General features: G+C 61.3%; 1 protein-coding gene, 2 long non-coding RNA genes and 2 other non-coding genes across 7 annotated transcripts in view; 3 read left to right on the plus strand and 2 right to left on the minus strand.

Annotated features, from left to right (window-relative positions):
• The first annotated feature begins 3344 nt into the window (after positions 1–3344).
• Positions 3345–4228, plus strand: LOC118612858. Its single transcript, XR_004955181.1, has 2 exons — positions 3345–3436; positions 3912–4228. It is a non-coding gene; the product is annotated as an uncharacterized LOC118612858 (long non-coding RNA).
• A 1080-nt stretch (positions 4229–5308) lies between these two features.
• TRNAP-AGG lies at positions 5309–5380 on the plus strand. The gene has a single exon. It is a non-coding gene; the product is annotated as a tRNA-Pro (tRNA).
• Positions 5381–6022: 642 nt separating this feature from the next.
• TRNAP-CGG lies at positions 6023–6094 on the minus strand. The gene has a single exon. It is a non-coding gene; the product is annotated as a tRNA-Pro (tRNA).
• Positions 6095–6408: 314 nt separating this feature from the next.
• Positions 6409–17620, plus strand: LOC118612860. The gene is made up of 2 exons (XR_004955183.1): positions 6409–6593; positions 17160–17620. It is a non-coding gene; the product is annotated as an uncharacterized LOC118612860 (long non-coding RNA).
• Positions 8585–24437, minus strand: part of RCSD1 (RCSD domain containing 1) — a 31189-nt gene continuing 15336 nt past the window's right edge. The window contains exons 2-7 of one of the 3 annotated variants that reach the window (XM_016148553.2): positions 20121–20219; positions 19010–19105; positions 16297–16365; positions 13539–13742; positions 11390–11989; positions 8585–9994 (exon numbers count right to left, since the gene is read on the minus strand). In XM_016148553.2, coding sequence (XP_016004039.2) covers positions 9962–9994; positions 11390–11989; positions 13539–13742; positions 16297–16365; positions 19010–19105; positions 20121–20219 — 1101 coding nt within the window. In that variant the 3' untranslated portion in view covers positions 8585–9961. The other 2 variants (XM_016148552.2, XM_036234699.1) reach the window with 2 other exon arrangements.

The raw sequence follows: 24437 nt of genomic DNA on the forward strand, positions 1-24437 counted from the left end.
CAGCCCTCTGCCTGCGTGGCTGTCCGTCCGTCCGTCCGTCCCCGCCGCGATCGCCTGCCATTGTCCCCTCCGCCTCACTTAGGGACCCAGCCCGCAGAGCTCTTCATTGCCTCGCCTCGCCTCTGTTTCAGCTCTTCTCGGTTTCTGTGAGCCTCATCTAAAGAAAAATGAGTTTATTTACCAAAAAAAAAAAAAAAAAAAAACCAAACAAAAAACGCCCGAGGTTAACTCAAGCACGGCGGGGTACGACGGGAGAGACTTCCTTTCAGTGGCCCAGATGGAGCACAACTTCGCCTTAGCCTGTCTCCAAGGCCTGTCCTTGGCCTGGATTACATCATTTATGTGTTGCAATTTGAGAAATCTAGCCTAAAAAGAGGCCTCCATCTTGCCTGACTCTCCTCGAAGGAGCCCCCGTTTTGAATTAAGAAGGGGTGGGAACTGGGAACTCCTACCTGGAACTCAAATGAGTGCAGTTTTTTGTTTGATTTGCTTCTGCAAACAAAATGTCCCTCCGTTTGTCAATAAAAGTTGGGATGGGGAAGTTCTCCTTGACTCTGAAGTGCCTCAGCTGACCCTGCTGAGCTTGGCCACCTCAATCCAGAACGGTGTCTGCCACTCACTGGTGGACCAGTAAACACCGAGAAGTGTTTGGAAGGGTCCTGATGAGCATAGCCTACAGAAGGGAAAGAGGAAGGGACGAAAGTAGGAGAAAGATGAAGGCGAAGGGCGAGGCGGGGCCACCCAGACAGCGGGCTGGTGGAGGGGAGGAGCACGCTTCAGGGCACAGCTGCTCGGGGCCGGGAGAATACGGTGAAGGGAACCATGGCCAACCTCATATCTCAGGATCTCGTCTAAAGGCAAGCTTATTGACGCTCTTCCTGGGACTTTTGCTAGTTCGGGGTGGCGAAGTCACGATACAGCCATTTGCTGCTTATGGACGGGGTAAGGGCAGAGAAACGCGTCCTCGGGTGGTTTTGCCGTGTGCGGACGTCACCGAGGGTGCTCACACAGACCCGGGTGACACGGCCTACCGCGCACCCCGGCTACGGGGCAGCGTCCTGCTCCCGGCTGCAAGCCTGGACAGCAGGTGACCGCACCGAACACCCCGAGGGCAACTCAAGCACGAGCGAAAACGATGCAAAAAGGGACACGGGAATCACGAGGTGTGCGAGGCTACTGGGGTAGCACGGCACTGTCTTACGGCAAACTGTTGTTTATAAGCAGAAAGAGTACACCCCAACACAACAGTAAAAAGTGTACTCAATACATAAACCAGCAACATAGTCGTACACCGTCGTTACCAAGTCTTACGACCTGTACGTCATTGTGTGTGCTGCGTTTGTGCGTGGCTGGCGCTGCAGGGCGTTTATTCACAGCACCACAAACCCCGGGAGTAACGTGCTGCTTTACGACCTCACATGGGCAACCTGGTCACGCCCGCGGCTACCTGCATCACTCTGCCCTAGGAACTGTTCACCTCCCTATAGCCTTCTGGGAACACTGGGCATCGGGCGTCATGTGGCCCGGGGCTGCATTCCACTGGGTGCGTGCCTGAGTCCTCTATCCGTCCTGTTAGTAGGGCTTGGGTAGGTTCTGTTCGGTTTTGTTTTAGTGAGAGAAAACTAAAAAAGCATGACAGCCATTTTGCCCTCTTTCTCTCAGCAAGATGCTTCTGAAGTGTGTCTAAAATGTCACAGGTTGATAAGACTCCAGATATGTTATGCGAGCAGCTCCTATGTGCTGTAGCCGTTGGACACCTAGCCTCTCAAGGAGCACTTAGTCCACCATGCAGACAAACGAGTAGTGAACTAACTGATTAAAGATGCTGGACGAGAAGGGCGAGTAGAGGAGAAACCCGAGGCTGACGAAGACACAGACGCTCTGCTGACTGTGATGTCGGGCCCAGGAGAGGCCCAGGGGAGGCAGGATTCTAGGCAGACTTCAGGGGGGGATGAATACAGGTTCCCCAGCGAGAAAAAGGAAAAACAAAGTCAGAAACAGGAAAACGGTACCAGGTGCGGGGCACGATAGGTAAATCCCGTGTGTCTTGGACCGTCAGGGGAATGAGGAGAATGAAGAGAATTCTAGAAAAGCAGGCTGCAGCCAGAGTCTAAGGAGCTTTGGGTTGTCTTCCTTCTATAGGCAGCGGGGAGTGATGAAAGGGGCGTGGCGTGTCTAGATCTGTGTTTTACAAGGGTGACCGCTCAGCAGGCAAGTGAAGACGGCACGAAGCAAGGCCTCGGCAGCCGAGGTGCAGGGAGAGACGAGACTGGAGAAACATTTCGGAGAAGGGATGACAGAACTGGGTGCACATCGGATGGGAAGTCTAACCGCGAGAAAAGCACCCGGAGAGACCGATGCGACCTCCGATTTCTAGCCTGGGTGGAGAATGATGCTACCAGCTTCCCGAGGCTAAAATCCCAGGAGGAGAACCTGGTCTGCGGGGAAAGCTAACGAGCCTTGGACACAGCTGAAAGCGCCGGGGACACCCAGGTGGCCAACCAGAAGGCAGTTAGCTAACCAGGTCTGGAGCCCAGGGACGCGTCGGAAGGCTGACAAGGAAGCTGAGCGTACAGTAAACAATATCAGACCATCAGCGGGTGATAAATATTTGTTGAATGACTAGATGAATGTTTAGTGAATTAATCTAGAGATGTTACAAAGAAAAAATATCATGCAAGGTTGTTTTAGCCACAGTCTGTGCACTGTGGTTTCTGATCCTTCATGTAGGGATAATAAATGGAAACAAAAAACAAAAAACAAAAAAAACCCTTGAATTTCAATCATTATTGTCAGCCTGAGGCTCTCACTCAGTAAACCTCTTTTTCGGATAACCGTCGACCTCCTGGAACTCCTCTTTGCAGCTCAAGCCATTCAGGCAATACGTTTTTGAAGACTTACGATCAGGTCAGAAAGGTTCTTTTTGAAGGCCTGCTGCCTCCGAAAGGAACGGGCTCCCGGGAGAGAATTTCCCCCACAGCATCAAGAAGGAGAATCTCCCGCAGAGGCTCCGGATATCAGTTTACCTGTGCGCAGGCCCACTGGCCTCCTGGCCTGTTTGCCAGTGCACAACAAACGCGCTGATAAGGAGGGGTTTGCTTCGGGAGTGTCCCAGGACTTTCTGTCTTCTCTTAATAGAGTTAAGATAAGGAGCATTCACAGTCCGTCTGATGATGACAAGTAGATACAAGCAGAATTTTCTAGAGCTGGATTTAGTGGGAGAAAGCAGGAAGAGCGTGACAGGCAGGATAATTTCCAAAAGACCTTTGCGGACTGGGGTGGAATTCCTCTCCCACCTCCTGTATTTTCGCTGGCCTTCCTTCCCTCCTTGTCTTTGAAGGTCTGTTGCCAGAGGACAAGCGGAATGCTGTGATCTGTGGCTGGTGCTCACAGGAGGTCCCTGGAACGCCCAGAGTTTGACCATTAAGGAATGAATGTGAGGCGGAGTCAAAGGTGAACCCCAGGCCATGCGGGAAAGATTTGCCCGAAGCTAAATCAGTTTCAGGAACATTTCTGTAGAAAGAACATCTTAATCCAGGAGAAGGATTACATTTTTGCTAGACATTTTTGAAAAATCCGAAAGTTAGAGTTCTGGCGTCCCTGGGTGCAGAGGCACCAACATTGTGATGGCGAGAGTAACCGGGGTCTTCGGAGGGGTGAATTGTTCAGGAGGAGGAGGCTCCTGTCACCGGATTCTTCATTCACAGGGACTGGGGGGAAACGTTCCTTGAGACCCTCTGTCTCCCAGTGCCCTGCAGCGGTCCAGGCACTGCTTTGCTTCACAGAAGAGGATCCTGTGCCCTGGAGAGGGGTCGCAGGCCTGTGCCCCTACCAGGGAGGGATGCTCCTCGCCGTGAGTTAGGCCGGGGATCGTGTTGCTGCTGTCCACCTTGCCGCGTCATTGTTCTCAGGGGCAGATGAGATGCTCTGGCGGAGCCTGCGGAGTGAAAGACCAAACTCTTTTCCAATCACTGGAGAGAAATGGGAGCAAGAAAAAGACCCGAAAATAATAATAACTCCAGTATTTTCAAGTGGGAGCAGAGAAGATAGAGTCCTCTTGATAACTGCAGAGACTGAGCTTTTCAGAATTCTGAAGCGGTTACGTTATTTTACCTTACAAACTATATTCTGTTGTTTCCTCGTTCTTGGAAAACTTCTTAAGTTTTCAGGGCACATTTTTTTTTCCAGTTAGGTTTGATGAATAAACTTTTCTGGTATCTAGAACTAATTAATATTTTTAAGTGCATTTTTAGCCTCCTTGCCTTGAGCTCTAAGAAGAGCTGAAGATTCAAGTTAAGACAGTTTCCAATAAAAAGAGGGCGAGGGGCTGAATGTTAGAACTCCTATAGAACAATTATAATTTACTGGCATCAAACCATAGGAAGAAAGTTGACCATTCAGTGTCTGGCACATAGTCCTTCTAAATGTTTGTTGAAAGAATGAGCTGTCAGGTTAATAAATAAACCAATGAATGAGTTAGGATAGTCACCCTATCTATTTGTTATTTCCTGTCTGGTTAGTTATTTGCTAGAGTGACAATTCACATCGATTGTCCAAGTACCAAAATTTGTATTGGTAAGGCATTTGGAACAACCACAGTCTTTCAGCGATTATTCATTGAGCACCAGCTTTGCTAGCATAAGCCTCAACACCAAATATTTAAAATTTAAACTATAGTGCCTTAAAGATATCAGGACAATTTGGCACCAATTATACAATACAGTAGACTTAAGTTTTGCAGTGGGCATCTTGTCTTCCAATAAATAATGATTAGAGGAGACACATACAATTGGTTTTAATATGTTGAAAAATATTTTGGGGGGAAGGTTAGGGTTTGGGATTTATCCAAAAGAAAAGAGATTTTTCCAGCTGAAGAGAACAGTTTGAATAAAAACACAGAGATGGAAATTCACAAGGCTTTGAAAGCTGGTGCTTTGAACCCCAGGATCAAAGGTAGAGGCAAGAAATCGGCAATTTTACTATCATTGGGAAGCGCACCATCCAGGACTCAGGAGGGGAGAGTCTGGAATTTGGCGGCGACGGCGACATTGCCACACATGCATTGCAATTTATTAGCCATGAATATAAACAGAAGTATGGTTTTCAAAATTACATCGGTAATGACACCGCCGTTTTCTTTTGTGTCACTGATTTGCAAAGATCAAAAAAGGAAGAACGAAAATAGAAAATTAACTTTCCGGTGGCAAAAACGGAAGGCTGTAGACACAATTGCAGAAATGGCCTTTTGGGGGCGCGTGACTAAGTCGAGCTATCTTCCTTTATGATGGCGACAAGCTGAGATTTCGTCGGCTCGTTGGTCTAGGGGTATGATTCTCGCTTAGGGTGCGAGAGGTCCCGGGTTCAAATCCCGGACGAGCCCTTCTTTTCCGACGAAGTAGAAATTCTCAAAGCAATTGCTTTTAGGACAGGCCGATGGAGGTCGTAAATACGTGTTGGCGCTAAGCACGAAACTGAGACCTTTGGAGCGGAGAGCCCGCTTCACCTTTAAACGCCGTTGAAGGTGTACAGCGAACGCGTGGCAAGTTCGCTCGCACTGTTGACACTGCGGACGCGGGCCGCAGCGGGCGGGTCGGGGGTGGCGCGCGCGTGCTGGGGACGCAGACTTCCGTCCTGGGTCGCCTGCAGGTGGGTGTGCTCTAACCCGCCCGCGGCGCGCGCTGCGCGGCGGCTGGGGGAGGCCGGCGCCCCTCGAACCCGGGACCCGCTCATGCAGGCGCCCCCGGAGGAGTCGGGGGGCGCCCGGGATTCTGCGCGACGCGTCTGTCCTTTCCAAGCGCGTGTGCTTTAAAGGGTGCAGGCGACTGCCATGCTTTGCTCTCGGACGGTCAGCAACCGTAGATTGTGCGACCCGATCTCACCCGGTCCCTTGCTTCGCAAAATTAAGGCGGTCACCGCTCGAGCTCAAGCAACCGGACTAGTTGCACTTAAGCCGCTGATGGGCTGAGAGAGGAAAATAACTTTCTTTCGATTTACAAAAAAAAAAAAAAAAAAAAAAAAGCCTGGGCTCGTCCGGGATTTGAACCCGGGACCTCTCGCACCCGAAGCGAGAATCATACCCCTAGACCAACGAGCCGCTCTCGGCAAAGGCGCTCCGGGCAGCTCCCTTCTGCCTCGCCCCGCCTCCCGCCGCGCCTCCAGCCCGACCCCGGCCCGCGCCCCTTCCTCGCCGCCTGGACCGCCCCTCCGCAGGTCCCCGGTGCACGCAGGAGCGGCGTGGGGACAGGCGCCGAGCCGGGCGGGGCGGGGCGGGTCGCGGCGCCGGGCCGCGCTCCGCGCCTCCGCCGCCCGCCCGGGCCCGGCCTCCGGCGTCGCCCCGCGCAGGACGGCGCAGGCGGGGCCTCGGGGCGCCGCGCGCCGCGCGCCCGCCGCCCGGCGTCGCCCCGCCGGCAGCTGCCGCGCCTTGCAGGGCGCGCCCCCCACTCCCGGCTCGGACCCCCGGCCCGCGCCCGCGCCCGCCGGCGGGTGGCCGCAGTGCAGGTGGAAGAACCGCGGCGAGGCGGGGGGCGGGGTAGCCTCGTCCGACTACTAGGGAGCTATGGGGAAAGAAACCTCCGGGGCGACAGGATCGACAGGTAACGTTCCCCTGGCGCTTATTGCGGGCCGTGCCCCCTTTTAAGCGCTTTGCGTGCGTGCGGCTCACTGGACGACGCTGCCCTTGGGGACCTTGTGTGCTGTCGGCCTTTGCACCGAGGAAATCCCGGCCCAGAGACGTTAAGGAGCTCGCTCAAGGCCACACGAGCAACCGAGATCTTGGAAGGTGGGGGAACGGGGGGCGGGGCGAGCAGACGAGGGTCTCCCGCGTGCTCGGCTCCCGGCGCGGCGCCTCCCGCCAGCCTCGTCCGCCTGTGGCCTGCGCCGCTCCCCGCCCCCCCGCCCCCGCTCCCTGCGGTCGGTGGTCGGGTTGCAGAGGCCGCTCTCTTCCCAAGCCCCCTCCTCTCCACCCTCAGCTGTCTTTAATTCGGGGTCAGTGGAATCCGTTGCTGTTTTATTGAGCAGCACTTGAATTTCGCTGAGTGCTCTTGGCACCGTAAGTCACCTGGTCTCGCATCACATAGAGGCATCCTGTTCCTACTATTTCTACCTGCCCCACCAGAGCACAATTTGACTAGAATTAGTCAATTGAAACTTTTAGCAAAGGGTAGTAGTTGGGTGGTTCAGGCGTTGCCTCCTTGCGGGCATCCGTTGTATTTTTTGCCTATCCTCCCGCATCGTTTATTTTGGGAACAGTCTCACCCCCCAATTTCACCTGGAGGCCCCCATGTTGTCCCCCCTCCCATTCACAGGCCTTGAAGATAAAACAAGACTCCCCTGAGCCCTAGTGCCAGGAGAGGTCGTGTGACTAGTGCCCTGTGACCTGACCACTCCATCTCCTTGGTCATAAAGAGTGGTTCTGGTGTGTTTGCAGGTGACCTGGCAAGACTCCCCCCCCCCCCACACACACACACTTATTGGAAAAGAGTGAGCTCAATCCTCTGGGTCTGCAGGCGGGGAAGAGCCTGCTTGGCCAGCACAGAGGAACGCAGAGACCAACCACAAAGAGAGATTTCCGACATTGCTTGAGTGTTGTGTTTAGGCCTCTCCACGAAATTTTAAATTGTATTATTCAATATATAGGTAAAGAGAGAGATTCATAAATAGATATAGTTCTATTTTGCATATGGACTGGTTGCCTGTACATACGTTTATGTCCTTACTTGACATATAATAACTGGGTGTCTAGTTAACTGGTCGCAGACCAAAACCAGTGTGGCAGACTGGGCCACGCTCAGGGTGACTTCACGGAGCAGAGTGGGGTTCCGGTGGCCGTCTGGGTGCCTTGCTCCACGTGCAGCCCCTTCCGAACACGGGCTCAGCCCTTTGGGCAGGAGGGACACCCCTGGAACGCGGAGCGAGCCGGAGGAGGCGGCGGGCCCGTTCTGCTCTCCGTGTAGCCTCGGGGCCCAGAAGACCCAGTGTTGTCTCAGGGAAGCCTGAACGCCACGGTCTCCCGGCCCGGCGATGGCTTTGTGCCAGCTGAGACGCACAGGCCTTTCTTTGAAATCACAGCATCGGCCGTGCAAATGCGACACCTTTCGGCAGAGGAGAGGCATGAGCGGCCGGGCCACCTGCACCGCCGTGACGACCCTGAGAACAGCCCTGAGAACGGGGTCTCTGTGTTAACCCCGAGTCCCTCACATCCCGTGACGGACAGGTCGATAGAAAAGCATCCCGGCAGCATCACGCAGGCTCCTTCAAGGGCACGTTCTGGCCGCGTTTTATTGCTCTTTTCTCATCGGCCACCAAGAGGGATGGAACCTCCAGGAGGAGAGTGGAGTTTTACTGTCACACGCCCCACGCCTCCTGTTCCGCTGCTTCTTCAGGGAGGGGAGAGTGGCAGCCCCCCACCCTCTGTCGCACGCACTCACAGTCGTGCCCGCGGTCACGAAACCCTTGCGTGTGAGTACACAGACAACCCAGACACGCGTGGACACAAAACCGTGTATTGTTTACGTGTCCGCAGCTGGGTGGATAGATGAGAGACAGATACACAGACCTCAAATAACTGACACGCACATCTCTCAGACTCGGCTGAAATACAGAGCTTATTATAGTTTCGGTCTTCACTAGGTTACAGGTTTTAGAGGATGTACCACATTTAGAAAAGCTTTGGAAAAAATATATATCCCAGATATGAACACCGACCATCCTGGAGTTAGGAAAACTGTAAATGGCATGAGGAAATTGAGGTACCAGCGGTAAGAAAAGGCCTTTTAGTCTGGGAGGCGATTTCCTGAAGTCACAGCAGAGTGTGACCTGACAGACCCCCAGAGAGGCAGCTGCTCCGACTGCCAGGTCAAGCCCTTTGGGACAGCGACACCCTCGACTCGACAAGGACCAACCCTACAGGTGAAACGTGTGTGGATCAGCGTTTTCCCGCCAGAGCGTGTGAGCAGGGCAGAGGCTGCCATCCCGGGATGGGTAGGAGGCTCCTTCCTGTTAAGGGGGAAGCTGTCTGGGGGACCTCCAGGGACCCCCACCCCGCCTCCTGAGTGGGGAAGGGGGGCCCTGGCTCCCGTGCAGGAACAGCTCCCCGAGAAGCCAGGAGCCACATTTTCACCAAGCGGATTGCACGTCGTGGGGCTCAGAACACCTCCCAGGGAGCGTCCAATCCCTGCTCAGGGTCGCCTTGCCTCCTGCCCGTGCAGACTCCAGCCCCCCAGGATAGGCCAGGGGGCGGGCGTCCAGCAGGTGCCCCCACTCTGCCCTCCGGATGTGGCCAGCCCTGCGCCCGAAGCCTGCCATCCTCCTCCCCGGGGGGCTGCTTCCTGCCTCCGCGCCTCCCGGACAGAGCCGGGTGAGCCGTGGCTCCAGCCAGGAAGCGGCCCCGGGAACAGCGCCCGCGGCTGGAACGGCCGCGTGCTGCAGCTGCTCTCTGGGTCCCCCGTGACTTACGGGACTCGTATTTCTGTCACTACTATTTTCTCGTTTCCTAACACCTGACATTAGTTTCCACTTCCATTGGAGAACGGTAAAAACTTCAAAACGGTAAAAGGCTATCACTTTACACACACGAAATCTGATGAGCTAAATCAGAGTCCAGTTCTGAGTGAGGTCAGCCGCAGGGATGGGCGGGTGTGGAGCGTGTCTGGACCCCACGGGCTGACCAGTATCCCTGGGGACTTGTCATTGCCGTAAACTGTTTTTAAAAATTGCTTTTTTTTTTTTTTTTTTTTTTAAACCAAGCCCATCACTTGACACGCACTCGAGCTGGTAAAAGTCTGCCGCCCTCAGGTCCAGGCTCTGTCGGGGACGGGGTCGGGGACGGGGTCGGGGTCGGGGCGGAGCAGGGAAGCGAGCACCAGGGTCTCCCAGCCGCCTCGGTTCCCGCGTAGTCTGCTGCGGCGGCGGCCGCCACTTCCGAAGACACGTCTCCAGCAGCTCCGTCTCGGTGACCCCGTCTTCACATTTTAGTGTCCCGGCCGGAGGTGTCGCCCTGTCGACAGAGGGGGTGGGGTATGAATGGGAGAGAGAGCGGGGGAGTGGTCTGGGGTCGGAGGGCAGACAGCCCAGCTGGCGTTCGCGGGAGGACGGATGCGGAGCCCGCGTGCGGGGCGGGTCTGGAGGCCGGGAGGTCTGCTCGGTGGCGTGTGACTGCAGAGATAAGGAAGGAAGGGGGGCGCGGGGTCACGGCGCTGTGGGTGGAGAGAGACGGAGCACGTGACGGGCCCCGACTGGGACGCCGGAGCCCCGTGGGCGGACTGTGTACGGAGCGGGGGGCACCAGGAGGGAGGGGGAGTCGGTCCTTCGTGAGCGGAGACGGGAGGGGCTGGTGGGGGAGTCGGGGTTTCAGCGGAACGTGAGTGGGGGAACGGGGCGGGCAGGGTGAGTTGGTCTGGGGAGCACTGGCTGGGAGGGACTGGCCGGCCTCTGGGCGAGTCGTGGGCCGCGGGGTGCGGTCGGGCCAGACAAGGGCGAGCCAGGCAGGGCTGAGCAGTCAGGAGTCCCCCGAAGGTGACAGGGAGGCCCGGGGGTAGCAGCGTTCACAAAATTCGATGGCTGAAGCCTAGCAGAGGAGCCGGGGGGGGGGGTGGAGGCTCAGGCCCAAGGGCCCCCATTCTTGCTTGGGGGGCGGGGGCAGGGCGGGGCAGCCTGGCCGGGCAGAGGCCACGGCCGGGAGGGGTTTCAGGGGCAGGCTGCCGCGTCGGGTGCTTGCAGAGGTGCAGGTGACAAGAGCTGAGATGTGGCCAGTCTTTGGTGGCTGGGAGGGCACTCGTGACTTTCAGCATCATTGATAAGAGGTCAACAAGGGGAGCAAAGGGGAGGGGACAGAGGGCGTGGGGGGGTGTGCGAGGGGGGGCCTTGTCTTGAGGGCCAGAGAGACCCGGCATGTTTGCAGGAAGCAGGAGCTGGACGAGCAGCGCGGTGACCTCGGTTAAAACGCAGGCTCGCACACGCACGGCTGCCCCGGGCACGCGGCGCGGGCGGCCGGAGCCCGGCACGGGGCGTCGTGTCGGGGAGAAGGGGCCTGTCCTTGGCCTCGGGGACGAGGGGGCGGACACTCCGAGAGGATGAGGAAGGCGGCTGGTGTTCTTGCCACTCAAGTGGAGGCACCGGAGCGGCTGGTGTCACGGGGAGCAGGACCGGGGTCACAGGGCAGTGCCCGGTCCAGCTCGCCCCGCTCACACCCACAAGTGCCCCAGACCTCCGGGCCAGCGGGAGCCCCAAGAGAGCAGGACACAGGCTTCCCTGTCTGTCCCCCTGCCCCCTCACCATCAGTGACAGCCTGTCTCGTTCCTGGGCCTGTGATGGGGTCGTCAGGGACGTGGCAAAGGGCCTGGCCCTGGCCCTGCCCACCCTGGTCCCCGGGTGAGCAAGCAGGGCCACCTACCTCTGTCTCGGGGACCTCGCTGCTGGTCTCCGGCTGAGCCTGGCCGGTCCTGGGGCTGTGGCCTGGCTCCGGAGCGGCCCCCTCCTCCTGCTTTTCCTGGCCTTTCCCCTCCGCCCCTTCGGGGGGACTCCGCGGGGTCCCCTGCGGCACAGCCCCCTCCTCCGGCAGCTTCTCGTCTTGGCTCTTTACCCCGTCCTCCTCCACCTTGGTGGGCTCCTCCACCTGCTCCGCGGCTGGGGTCTCCACCGAGGGGCTGCCGTCCTCGGCCTCCGAGCCCAGGGCAGCGGGCGGCTCGCTGGCCTCCCCTCGGCCGCCCGGTGTGGCCCCCTCTGGGGCCGGGCCCTTCTCCTCCGGCTTCTCCGTCCAGCTGGCCGTCCTCCTCAGGGGGCGCTCCTCGCGGGGCCCGGGGCTCCTCCTGCCTTCCTTCCCCGCCGCCCCCTGGCCCTTCGGGGGGAACACCTCGTCCCCGTCTTCTTCCCGGGCCCCGTTCTCCTGTGGAGACGCGGCAGCTCGGAAGTCACCCAGCTCCCCGCAGTCCGACTGGGACCTCCGGAATCTCCGGGAGGGGGGCCGCCTTTTGATGGAGCCCCTCGTCCGCACCTGCGAGAAGGCATTCGGGAGAGTTACCCCTAACCCGTGAGAAGGGCCGAGGGGCACCCGAGGGGCTGCCGGACCTCCCGGAGGACACGGGGCCGCGGCCACCTTTGAGGGACCGCAGCCCCGCGGGCGCGAAGGTGCCGGGCAGGCGGCGGGTTTCCGCCTCACGGGGAGGCGGCTGCTGTCCGTCCAGCGAGAAAGCTAAACTATGGTTTAATCGCCCCGTAAACGGTCAGCGGTGTGGAGTCGTCCGGACACTCCCTTTTAAAAATCGTCTCTAAGTAACCGGTTCTTCACCGCTCTTTGAATGAGCTTGACCATCTGGCAGGTTTCCTTGTAAATCGACAACTTGAGTGTAATCTGTCTGTCTTTTGTACAAGAGTCATGTTTTAGCATTTTGGAAATTATACTTTGACAGAAGTGCAGCTGACAGAGAGCAGGGTTGGGGGCTGCTGGCGGCCTGGCCCAGGCACGGGGCCTCCGGGGCGGACAGCCAGCTGCTGACCAGCCTCCTCCCCTCCCCCGCGCGGCCCTTTCTGTCCCCACGAGGGCGGCCGGCGTCGGGAACACCGCGCGGCCAGCGTCCTGAGCTTCCCACGTGTGGGGCCCACTGTCCTGGGGTCGCCCAGCGGGGCCCCCTGAGGCATGTGGACCTGGGGATCGGGGTTCACCTGGGCCCAGCTGACTTCATCAGAAGTTCAGTGGAAATGTCTCAGATGCCCCAGTTTACTCCAGGGATGTGTCCTTCAAAACTTCATGTCAATTAAATCTTATTTTCGGGAACCTTATTTTCGTAAACTTTACCTTCCCACTGACTTACATGTTAGCAGTGGTCACCCTCGTTCCATGACAGAGGTTGGGGATGAAGCCTGCCAGACCCCGTCCTGAGCCACGGCGAGGCCAGCCCCACAGGCGGCCAAGGCCCGGCCTGCACGACCAGCAGGCTTCGGACGTGAGCTTGCCCGCTCCCTGGCCCCCCTCAGCACGCTACGGCCCTGGTATTATGGTCAGGCGGCAGGGCCTCCCTGCCTACCCCCATCCCTGCTCCCTACGACACCCTGTGAGAGGCAGGCCATCCCCGGGCTCCTCTGCCCCGTCGCCCCGGGCTGCGGGATGTCCCCTCCGGCCCAGCCAGCAGGCTCGAGCCCGCCCACCGCGTCCTCACTCCAGCTTGGTTCCTCAGGCCTCACCTGCTGCTACACACTTGACCTCGCAGCTAGATGGAGTTTCTGGAATGGCCCAGAAGATGGCACCCAGCCGTGATCGGTCCTGGCCTCCGGCCCCCTCTCCACCGAGGACAGAGCACTCTGTCCCCAAGCCTGACCTCCAGTGACAGTTACAGGGGAGGAGAGGAGAAGGGGAGGAGGCTGACCTCAGCTCAGGGGTCACTTGCCAAGAAGAGGGGAATTTCCGTTCTGTTGCTAACCAGCCCTGACTGCAGCCTTCGCGTGTCCTCGTCATTGTCACGGGACAGCGACAGGGGAGAGAAGGTTCGGGGTGCCCAGGGCCCTCGTTCCCACCGGCGGGCCACGAGACGTGGGCCGAGCGCTACCTTGTTGTAACAGGGCAGATGGCTGCCTTCCGGAGGCTGGTCGAAGCTGGCGGGCACCTCCTCCAGGCCGCCGGCCCGAGACCGCACGCCGGGGCTGCTGGGAGTGGACGGCGGGCTGTGGAACGGCGATACCACGGCCTTGAGTCCAGGACTCCTGGGGGAGGCCCCGGGCAGCAGGGCCGCGGGGTCGAAGGCTAAGTTGGCCTGTGGAGAGAAGACGAGACGTTTCGGGTCCGGGCGGGCGCGGACGCGGGTTCCCGCTCCGGCCTGGGGGTCGCCGGGCCTCGGGACGGCGAGGCTGGCAGCACGGGGCTTTTCGCGTTACTTCCTAACTGTCCCCCCGTCGCTTCGTGTCCCGCCGCAGGAGGTGCCCTGCTCAGCCCCGCACCGGCGACCTGGCTCACTCCGGGCTGCGTTCTGGAGAGCTCAGATCACAACCTGGGCCCCACAGGAATGGCCGGACAGCCCCGTCTGGGAGACGAGGGGGCCAAAATCGCACCTGCCGGTCACGGCGCAGGCCGGGACCTCCGGTGAGCCCCGCACCAGTCCCAGTGATCTCGTCCCTGTCACAGTAGTGACCCCCTCTGGATGTTTGCTGTTTGTCGGAGGCGTAGGTTACCCCTCCGTCACACCCGAGGACCCTGACCTGGGACTCGAGCCAGGTCTCTCAGCCCCTCGGGCCCCGGGAAACACGGTCTCGTAGGAGGCTGCCCAGAGGGGCGGACGGAGCAGGCTGCCGCGCCTTTGCGGGGAGCCAGCAGAGCAGGTGCCAGTGGGACCCCCCACAGTGCAGCCGGAACCGGGTCACAGTGAACCCTGAGGGCGAGCTCTCTGGGGAGGATACCCCAAGGTAACCAAGGCCCCAGGGAGCCGTGGATTGTGGGGAAGTGTGGGTCCCGGACCCGCCCCGTTGCCATGGAGAAGACATCCGTGCAGAGGTCTGGCGAGGGCCCCTGGGTGCTGCCATCTCGCAGCCGTGTGACCTGCGGTGGGTCCCACAGGTTTTCTGAGTCTCGGGTCCTTCCTTTGTCCAGACTGCTTAGCCCGACACCTCCAGAGTCCCTTACCATCTGGCCCCCGCCCTCTCTCCTGCCACGGCCCCAGCCACAGCTGCACGCACAGCCCACCCCTGCAGGCCGCCTTGGGCGTCCGCGTCCTGGCGGACTCCTGCGCGCGCGCCCGGACTCACAGACACCGCCGCGCAGGCTCCGTGCGTGGGAGGAAGGCATTGGTGTTGTGATTGCGATGTTCAGAAAGAACTAATCCTACAGACAGGACCGAGTCATGGCAAAAATGACAAACGTGAAAGTTCGGTAACAGCACTGAGCTCACGCCCTGTCAGAGAGCAGCGAGTGCTGAGGCCCAGGCGGTGGGCGCGGCCCACGCAGGCTGGGACAGCGCCTCCGTCCCGTCCCGGCAGAGGGGGCTCGAACTGCCTGCGCGTAAAATGGATCTTTCGAGCCCGCAGGGAACTTGAACTTTGAACTATGGGTGACTTCAGCCAAGAAACAGCATAGTTCGTCATTCACGTAGCAGACTATTTAGAAGAAAAATCTAGCCGAGGATGTGTTCCTTAGTTCTGTCCCAGCAAAGTACGGTTCCTGCGGGATCTGGCCGGGTTGGCACAGTGTCCCCACTCGTGATGAGATGAAACAGTGAGAGGTGAACACTTGATTCTCAAGTGGCTGCATGTCCCAAAGAGGGCCAGCAATGCCTAGAAAGGGGCCGGGGCCGGGCTGCAGGGCACTCGGGAACCGATTTCTGGCCCTGGGGTGGTTGCGGGTCCCCCGCGGCCTCTGACAGTAGCAGGCAGCCCGCTCTCTCCCGCAGCTGGGGTGAGTCGGGGCTTCTCAGGACAAATTCAGCTTCAGGGGGGACCCCTTCGTGCCCTGCACAGGGCAGGCCATGGCCGAAGCCAGAAGTGCTTTCTTTAACCCCAAATCAGGCCGGCGGCCAAGTCTTGGGCGCCCGCAGCTGGGAACGGCAGAGGCTGGGGCTCCAGGTCCTGGCTCACCCCAACCGCAGCGGGCAGAGTGCAGCCCCCGAGGGCCTGGCTGTGCTCCTGGGGGCTGTGCGAGGCCGTGGCAGCAGCAGGGTGGTGGTGACCGTACACAGGCCCCGCCCAGACGAGTCGCGCCCAGCTCCTCACACTCCTCCTGCAAGGACAGGGCCCAGCCGGAGTCGAGGGCGGCGGGAGTCTGGTGGCCGCACGCGGCTCTCAGCCCTGCTGTTCGCTCTCCGCTGTGTCTCTGATCGCATCGTGTGCGGATATCTTGTCCCTCCGGTACGACTGTGACCCCGACGCGGGGTCTCACGCGCCACGTACATTCTGGGAAAGCCAGGCCAGCGGTGGACGGGGGCAGGGCACAGCTTCCCGGACGACGACCCCGGCCGGCCCTCCTGGCGCCACGTGAGCAGCCGGGTTTCAACCCCGGGCTAGGCTGACACCGACCGACTGTGGCTGCGTCCAGGCCTCGGGGGAGAGGCCCGGCGGTTCCGGGAGCGGCTCTTGCACATAACGTGCTTTTCCCGCCAGACGGCGAGGCGGCCCATCATTCCTCAGCCACCTTGAGGAGTCGACTGCACCAGCGCACGCTCGACGTGGCCCTGATTTCAGCCCCCTGCCCCCCCCACCCGGGTAGAGGGTCTCAATTTTTAGAGCGATTCGGTTATCGGAGGTCAACTCTCCAGGCGACACACGACATGCGGATGTGGGGAAGCGGGGGCCGGGGAAGGGGCGGCCCCGGGCAGCACTCACCTGAAGTTTCTCGATCAGAGGCGAGCTCTTCAGCTTGACTCTGGGGGCCTGGCTCGCGCTGGGTGATTTCTGCAGAGCAAACGGAGCGAGACAAGCGAATGAGTGAGGTGAGGGGGGGAGGGTGGAGGGAGAGGAGAGAACGTGGCCTCAGCACCCCTGAGCTTCCGTGGCCACGTCCCCCGCCCCCCGCCCCGGGGCCGGGTTGGGGCCTCTGTCCCTCCCTCACCTCTCCACTGACGAGACCACTGAGTCTGTGAGTGACTGCAGGCGGGACAGACTCCCGAGACACGGGCCGCCTGTCCGGGGAAGGCTGAGTGCGCAGCCATCGTGAAGGAACAGACTGCGTCTGAGGGGACCTCGCCTAACCTCCCGACCCCGGATGACAGGAGCCAGCAGCTGGAGGGCATGTCGAGGAGAAAGGGCGCAATGACCCTCCAGTGTGCTGGTCGCACACGAAACAAGGGGCCACACCCCCAGAGTGAAACCTGGCGGGGTTTTTGAAATTCTCCCCTTAAACTAACGATACTTTGGAAAATCCCATCAATGGTGTTATTTATGAATTACCATTTTCCAAAGCATTGAATATTCATTTTGATTAAACGGATATTTATTGAGTATCTACTAGATTCCAGACACTGTGCTGGTTCTACAGAGATGAACGTGACTTCGTCTCTGCCCTCCGGGAACAGACGGTGGTGACTTATATATAAATATCTCATTACACATGCTCTGTTGGTTGAAGATATCTTTGTGATGAATGTACGCGGAAATCTTGTCTGTCTCTGATTTTTATATTATTATCTTAAAAGATGGACTCCTTCTTGTGTTGTGCAAAGTCCCTACAATCGAGTGTGGTTCCACAGGCAGATGGATCCTCACGCACAGGGATAATGACAGCGAGGATGACGACGATCGAGAAGGAGACGGAGGACTTCACGGGGCCGGACAGAGGCCGAGGCAGAGGAGCGATTTCCCTACGGTGTGCAGACCCCGCGTGGCCTTTGCCTCTCACCCCACGTGCTGACTCACGTGAGCCATAGAGGAATGCCTACGAGCTAAGAAACAGCCCCGGACAGGCCTGGGAACCCAGCTCCTCTCCACAAAATCCTCACTGATGGACCCTGAACGCCAGAGTAGGGAGAATCCGAAATCGCCGCTCGTGCAGTTCCAGAGGATAGCAGCAGGTGGCAGCATTTCCCTTGCCATTTCACAGGCGGCTCAGGCAGGTGGCTGGGCAGCGGGGAAGGGCCCGCCTACCATCTCTGTGTGGACCTTGATATGTCTAATAGGACATTCCTACGATGTCATAAAGTTGGGGACCTGATTTTTCAGATGGGAATGTTTTCAGCCCTTCTCAGGGAAGACGAGGCAGGGTCTGTGGCCATGTTAAACACCCCTCTGCCTGGGCCCCCCTGAGATGGTAATCCCCGGCCACGCTGCCTGCAGGGGCTGACCCCGCCCTGTCAGGCGCAGGGAGGGCAGGGAGGAGGAGGGGTGGGAAGACGCTGTCCAGCTCTGCGTTGGGCAGCCGGACTGGGCCCCCCCCCAGGCCCCCAGGCTCCCGGCCTTGGGGGTCCTGCAGGCTGAGCTCCGTGAGAACACGAGAGCCTCCGTCCAACCCATCCAGACGAAGCCGGCGGCTCCTTTTATCTCTGTGTGAATTTTAAGGTGATGAAGAGTCACTGGTCCTGGAGGTGATGTCCTTCCTCCGCGCTGGCCGCCTGTCACGGGGTGGTTCTCAGAGCAGCTGGGGCTCTGGGCCGCTCCTCTGCCTGCCCCTGAGCGGGGGCTGCTGTGGGCTTCTGCTCACAAGTCTTGGTTGACAAAAGGTTCGAAAACCACTGGACCACCTTAGTTCACGTTGCGGGGAAGAAAGTGGAGGCAACAAGAGGCTTGTGGGCGGGATGGCATGCCCTTGGCTGTCGGCAAGGTCATCCAGCGTCGGTCCTCGGGAGGCGGGTCCCCCAAAAGCCAGCAGGGTGGTGGCTGAGGTGGGATCTGGGCACCGGACTGTCGCTGGCTTGCTTCCTGTTTGGGGCCTGGCCTCCCGGACCGGACGAGCGAGTGTGTGCACATCGTCTCTGGCAGGGACCGCACACACGGTGATGGCTCGTGGCAGGGGACCGCGTGGGGACGCCGCTCCCACAGCTGCTGCTGGCGCGCGGGGCGCAGCGGGCCCGTGGCCCGGCCGCCCCTTGCTGACCACGGTGTGTGGTGCCAGACCCTGTCGACGTGGGCGACGTTGGCCATTTCCATCTGAGGGTCACGTGGCCTCCCGTGCGCGCCGGCCTCCTTGCAGGGACCCCGACAGCTGCTGGCCTTTTCCACGACGCCTCCTGATCTCTGTGAACACACCTCTCTGCACGTGCCGTCTGCCCAGGGCGGGTCACGTGCATCGGCCCCGGGAGTGGACGGTCCCTCCCTCGGCCCCTGGGTCTTGGTAAAACTACAGGGCCCGTGATCTTCGCCGAAATTCCCGGGCTTGAAAAAGAGTGTTCCTGTGGCCGAGGGGTCACAAATGGCAGGAGGAAGGGGCCTCGCTTTCGGTGTCAAGGATTCGGGGAGCATTAGGAACGGAAGGCTCGCTCCTGGGACTGACATGGAGGAACCGCCCGCACGGGGCGTGAGCCCCGAACGTGGGGACCTCGCGCCCGCCCCACTGGGAGGAGGAGGAGGGCGCGTGGCCGGCACCCTCGGGCCCGCGGGCACTCACCACCTCGCCGTCCGGGCCCGGCTCCGCCTTCAGGGGAGGCAGGAGGAGGGAGCATGGCGGCTTCCTTCTCGGCTTGCTGGCTGGCACGGCCGGCACCTGGGGCGAGGGGGCAGACGGACACACACAGCAGACGGAGCGGGTCAGGCCCCAGGCAGGAGGACGAAGGCGGCCGGAGCCGGCTCGGGACGTGCAGGGCGCCCGGGAGGGGGGCGGGCGGGCAGGGTGGCGTGCCCTTGGCCGGCGGCTGCGTGAGCCGACGCTGTCTGACCGCGCTCCGCTGCCTGCGGACTCACGGCCGCTCCTCCCTGAGCCGGTCCTGCCGGTGAGCCCTCCCTTACTGCAGGCCACGGGCCCGGCACGGCTCCAGTGACCCCTCCGTCCAGCCACCAGGCGCTGCCAGCGCCTCCGACCAGCATGGTCGTCTTTACCCTCGGACAGTCCCATCCGTCCAGAAATCACGGACCAAGTGCAAAATGACACACCCAGGGAAGCGTGACGCCTGAGCTCTCAGTCACCCCAGGGGGCCGTGCTAGACCCCCCCACTTCACTTCTACTGAGTGCCTCGGACTTGGGGGGCCCCGGGAAAGCGAGCCCAGATCTCTCCGACGTTATACCACTGTCCCCCCTGCAGGATTCTTCTAGACCTCCCGGGCCAATGGACGCCTTCCCTCCCGACGCCAGTGGGAATCTGCAGTCCGCCTCCCGAGGCTCCAGGGTGCAAGCCGCGTGGGGACCTCTCATTCTGAGCCGGGCCAGACCTGGCTCAGCTGCACGAAGCCCAAGTCTCTGTTGGTGGATCGTCAAGATGGGGACCGATCCAGACCCCCGATTCCCACCCAGACCCTCGCTCACCTCCTGCCTCGGGCGGGCCAGCCCCCTGCCCTCCCCCACGCCCTCCCCCGTCCCCTCCTCCTGGAGCGAGCAAGCCCCACTCTGCTAGGAGAGACCCTGCCAGGCCCAGCAGAGGTGACATTCCTCGCATTCAGGGGGACCCCTCTGTGGCTACTCTTCCTAATTTGGTAATCACCGAGCCTCCTCGCCCCCTCTCCTCCAGGCCTGACCCAGCCTCCCCCTTCCTCCCGCTCCCTTCCGGGAGAGGGGCCTGGCTCACCTCCTTGGCCGCCGCCTGCTCCCGAAACCGCCCAGCCAGCTGGGCCACCGAGGGGGCCGCGGAGGGGGCCACGCTGGCGCTGGTCTCTGCGGGTCTCCCCTGGAAAACCAAGAGGGAGCGGCAGTCAGCAGCAGACGAGCCCTAGGCTGCTTCGTGTGTCCCCCGGGGCCGGGCCAGGTGCCCGTCACGCAGCCGTGACAGTGAGGCCTTCGAACAGCATTTTGCGATTGGCTCCTCCCTGTGACGATCTTTAAAAAACCGTCTGGTCGACCCCGTGTGGTGACCGTGTGAGATGCCCTGGGCTGCGGCTGTGGATCTGGGGCCTGCGGGAGATGAGACTGGGTCCCGGAGGGGTGCCCAGGGGCGCCCAGGGGTCTGGGGGGCCAGGACAAGCCCCAGGTTCTCACCCCGCTAAGACCCGGCCTGAGGATGGGCGTGTCCGTGACAGGGCCGGAGTCGCTGACCCTGGTCAGCGGGGACACACTGGAGAGAGCACCCGGCGGAGCGTGGGTGGGTGAGCACAGACGCCCTCCGCGGTGTGCCCGGGGCCCCTCGCCGCATGCTCCTGCCTCGTGCCTTCCCTGCCTGGCTGAGCGCCCGAGGCCGAGCAGTGGTCGGTGCCTCTTTGCCGAATTACCAAAGGCCTGGAGGGGCAGGGCCGGCCGGACGCACGCGCCCTGTCTGTCACTGGGGCAAGCGGCTCCACCCTTCTGTGCTGGGACAGGGACAGCAGTGGCATGTCACGCATGAGGCCGAGCGGGGCTCTGCGCTGCGTCTCAGCGTCAGGACGAGGCCTGGCGCCTCGCGACGGTGGCAAGGGCTGTGGTGGCCTCGGGCGTGAAGGCCTCAGGGCGCCCCGTGCTCTCCGCAGCGTCCTCCCCGAGGGGCGCGCACCCCTTCCGTGCGCGCTCCGCTTCTCCAGCGGAGGGAGTTAGCCTTCTCCGGGCCGCTGCCGGTCCCTCCCCGAAGGTGAGGGCTCCGCACGGACACCCCTCCCCCACCCCGGGGTGCTTGCCGCAGAGACGCGCGGTGGAGGGGGGCGGGGGGGGGGCCGTGAGTGCGGGGAACGGCCGCCCCGCGCCGGCGCTGTCCCACTCGGCTGCGTGACTGCCGGGCTTCACACGGCACCCCCCCCCCCACGCGGGCTTTCGCGGTGTGCGGCCGTGAGGATCGTGGCGATGGTGCCGCTGGCACACGCCGCACACGCGCTCTGCCGTCCAGCCGCTGCCCGCACTGGGGCGTCTGGGCGGCCTGGCGCCCGACAAGGCGCAGCTCTGTCTCTCCCCGGGGCTCGCGGTGCCCAAGACGGACACGCAGCCCTGCAGCCGCGAGCCTGCCGCCCCGGGCGCCACGCGCGTGCGCATGCGCACGCACACGCGCACGCACACGCATGCGCACACGCACGCGCTTCCGAGGCCCACTTTTTGTGCTGGACGTGTCCCCGCGCGTTGGTATTTGGGCGGCCCCTCTGGAGTGGCCGTCATCAGCCCGGGTGTGCCGCTGCCCCCCGGGGGAGGGGTGGCCGCCCCGCTACCCCTGGAGGTGGCCGAGCACGTGGGCGCGACGCTCTGTGCAGCAGGCGGGGCCGTGGACCGTCTGTGAGGCGGCTCCGGAGAGGGCAGGCCCCTCTGCGCTTTTCCTGCCGCAGTTCGGGTTCATCCCCACCGCAGCCCGAACACCAAACGCGAATTCACATAGAGGCGTGGAAGGAGTCACCTCTGCTCCAGAAGCCGAGTTCCCCAGACCGTGGGGAGCAGCTCTCGGTGCCCGCGGGGCACAGCTCACCGGACCCAGGCCATCGGAGCTCACTCGCCCTTTCATTGGGTCTGGAGCCAGGTACGCAAGGAGTGAGCATGGGGGCCGGCCGGAGGGGGGAGCGGAGACTCTGGGGACGGACCAGAGCCCGCCACTTCTGGGGCGAGGTGGCGGGAAAGAGAGAGAGAGAGAGACAGACAGACAGACAGACAGAGACAGACCTCTGGTGCGGGGGTGGCTGGGAGGACTTGGAAGTCCGGACGTCTCCTCTGGTTAGTTGTGAGCGTCATGACCACCTGCTGTGACCCGCCAGCCTTGGCGGAGGCAGACCGTGTGCAGCTCCCTGCATCTGGGGGGCTTCTTGGAGGGGTCGGGGGAGGCGCCCCGGTGCCTGCGGCCCCCATGTGGGGGGGGGGGGACCGGCTTCGCGGCGCCGTGTGCTGGTCACGCACTCCACACGCGTCCACGGCTGCGACCTGCCAGGCTGGTCCTGGATTCGCAGACGGGCAGACTCACAGGCGTCAGGTCGGCAGGCTGACAGGAGAACGGGGCACGAGGATTCGGTGGAGGCGGAACACGGGCCCGAGGGGGCCGCGGGCGCGCGAGCCCATCTGCGGGTTAGTAGTGTCGTAAGGACGGCCTCGGACTTGGGCTTGGAGCCGATGTTGTGCAGAGACTAAGGCGGCCGGCGGCCGGCAGCGAGCGGGTCCGTGGGGACGGGGATGGTTAACGGGACTCAGTTTAGGAGACAGAACTGACCACAACCGGTGACTGACCAGGCAGGGGCGGGGGTCGGGGGTCAGGACGCAGCCCAGGCTCCCGGCTCTGGGGGTGTTTGGGGCAGGTGGCCTCTCAGCCCAGGCCGGGGCTGCTCACCCCAGCTCTTCCCCTCCGCCCGCCCACCGGCGGGTGTGCGGAGTCACGCACCCTGGTCGACCCGGTGGCCCCCGAAACAGCCCGGCTGGTCGTCCTTTTCAGGGCAAAGGGGAGAGTGGGCAAGCGGTGCCCGCGCCCGGCCAGCGGGGCGAGCGGATGAGCTCACGCCGAGGCCGCAGTGAACCTGCCGCTCGCCGCTCTGCACGGTGCGTTCAGAGCCCCTGCCCTGTGCGCCTCCCACGCGGCTCAGTCCCATGAGAAACCCCTCGTCACTCACTGATGGCCCCTGCGAGTCTGAGGGGCGGGCTGGGCTCCAGGGGCCACCACGCCAGGGCTGCCTGGAAGCCCCACGGGAATACCGGTCATTAGGGGCCATTTCTGCTTCCCAAGTGGATGTGCGTGTGTGTGTCCTGGGGTCTGGGACGTCTGTCCTTCAGGCTGCAGCAGAAAGCTGAGGCATGACTTCTAAGATTAGAACAACTTGTCCGAGGACCTGAGCCTGCCGCCCGGTCAGCTGCAGCCTCTCCTGTTACAGTGGCCGCCTGGCTCCCCCCTTCCTTCCCTCCCACTTCCCTTCCCCTCCCTCCCCCCACCCCCTTCTCCCCGGCTCTCCCCTGCAGTCTGAAGCTGGACTCCCAGCAGGGAGCCCGTCGGGGACTCTGGGGCTGGGTCGCCATGGGCAGTGTGGCGCTGGGCCCTCTGCTCCCCCTTTTTGTTTGACCACATCTTGGATTGATTAAGGATTGATTATTGATTAATCGATTGACTGGTTCATTCGTTCTTCCTGTGCAACAGCACGCAGCAATGAGCAAAATGACACAGGTCCTTTCGTAATGGAACTTACTGTCCGGCGAGGGAGACAGACATGCAAAGCCGTCGCCCTCTTTACCCCGGTTTGCTGTTCGTTAGGGTGGTAACTGCCGCCGAGGGAAGGACTAGGAGGGCAAGTGACCAGGGGACCCGACTCCGAATGCGACGTTTAAGTGGCGTGAGCCGAGTGGGGCACATGTGGCGGACGCTCAGGCGGGCGAGCCGGATGGACGGCAGGGGCGGGACAGCCGCCCGTGGGGCCGGCGCTCAGGGAGCCAATCGACACCCAGGGGTGCGGGCTCCCCCCTTCTGCTGCGAGCCCCGAGCACGGGCACCGCGGCTCCCGTGCCCCCGTCCCTAGCCCACTGGTGATGCTCGGGAAATGCCAATGCGCGAGTGTATGAGTGCACGACGCTCCTGGAAACCACACCGCTGGGCCGACGCCGTGAGGGCTTCATAAATATAGACCAGGACCTCGGAGTGCAAACGGACACAGAGCGTCAGCCAGCGCTGGCTCCGGGCGCCTCAGGCCGGACTGGTTTCGCCCAAGGTCACTGGAGTAGTAACCGGAGGGCGAAGAATGGGCTCTTGCCTGCCGAATCCCCACCCAGCCATCTCGGCTTGGAGCTGAAGACCCCCTGCAATTTCCTATCCCCTTTCCTGGGTACCTGTCTCCCCAGTTTCCATAGCCCAGTCTATCCTAAAACATGGCACTGCTATAAAATCCTTAAAATGTATCTGTTTCTCCACGTAGCGTGGCTGAATCTTTCTGCTGGCTGGTGATACATTCAGATACATTTCAGGAAGGAGCAAAGCGAGGGGAAGGGAGGTCCGGGTCGCACGTGGCACTGGACTGCTGTCTGCCCGGGGTCTAAA

The sequence above is a fragment of the Rousettus aegyptiacus genome, unplaced genomic scaffold (genome assembly GCF_014176215.1).
Source record: "Rousettus aegyptiacus isolate mRouAeg1 unplaced genomic scaffold, mRouAeg1.p scaffold_m13_p_17, whole genome shotgun sequence".
In the NCBI taxonomy this organism is placed as follows: domain Eukaryota; kingdom Metazoa; phylum Chordata; class Mammalia; order Chiroptera; family Pteropodidae; genus Rousettus; species Rousettus aegyptiacus.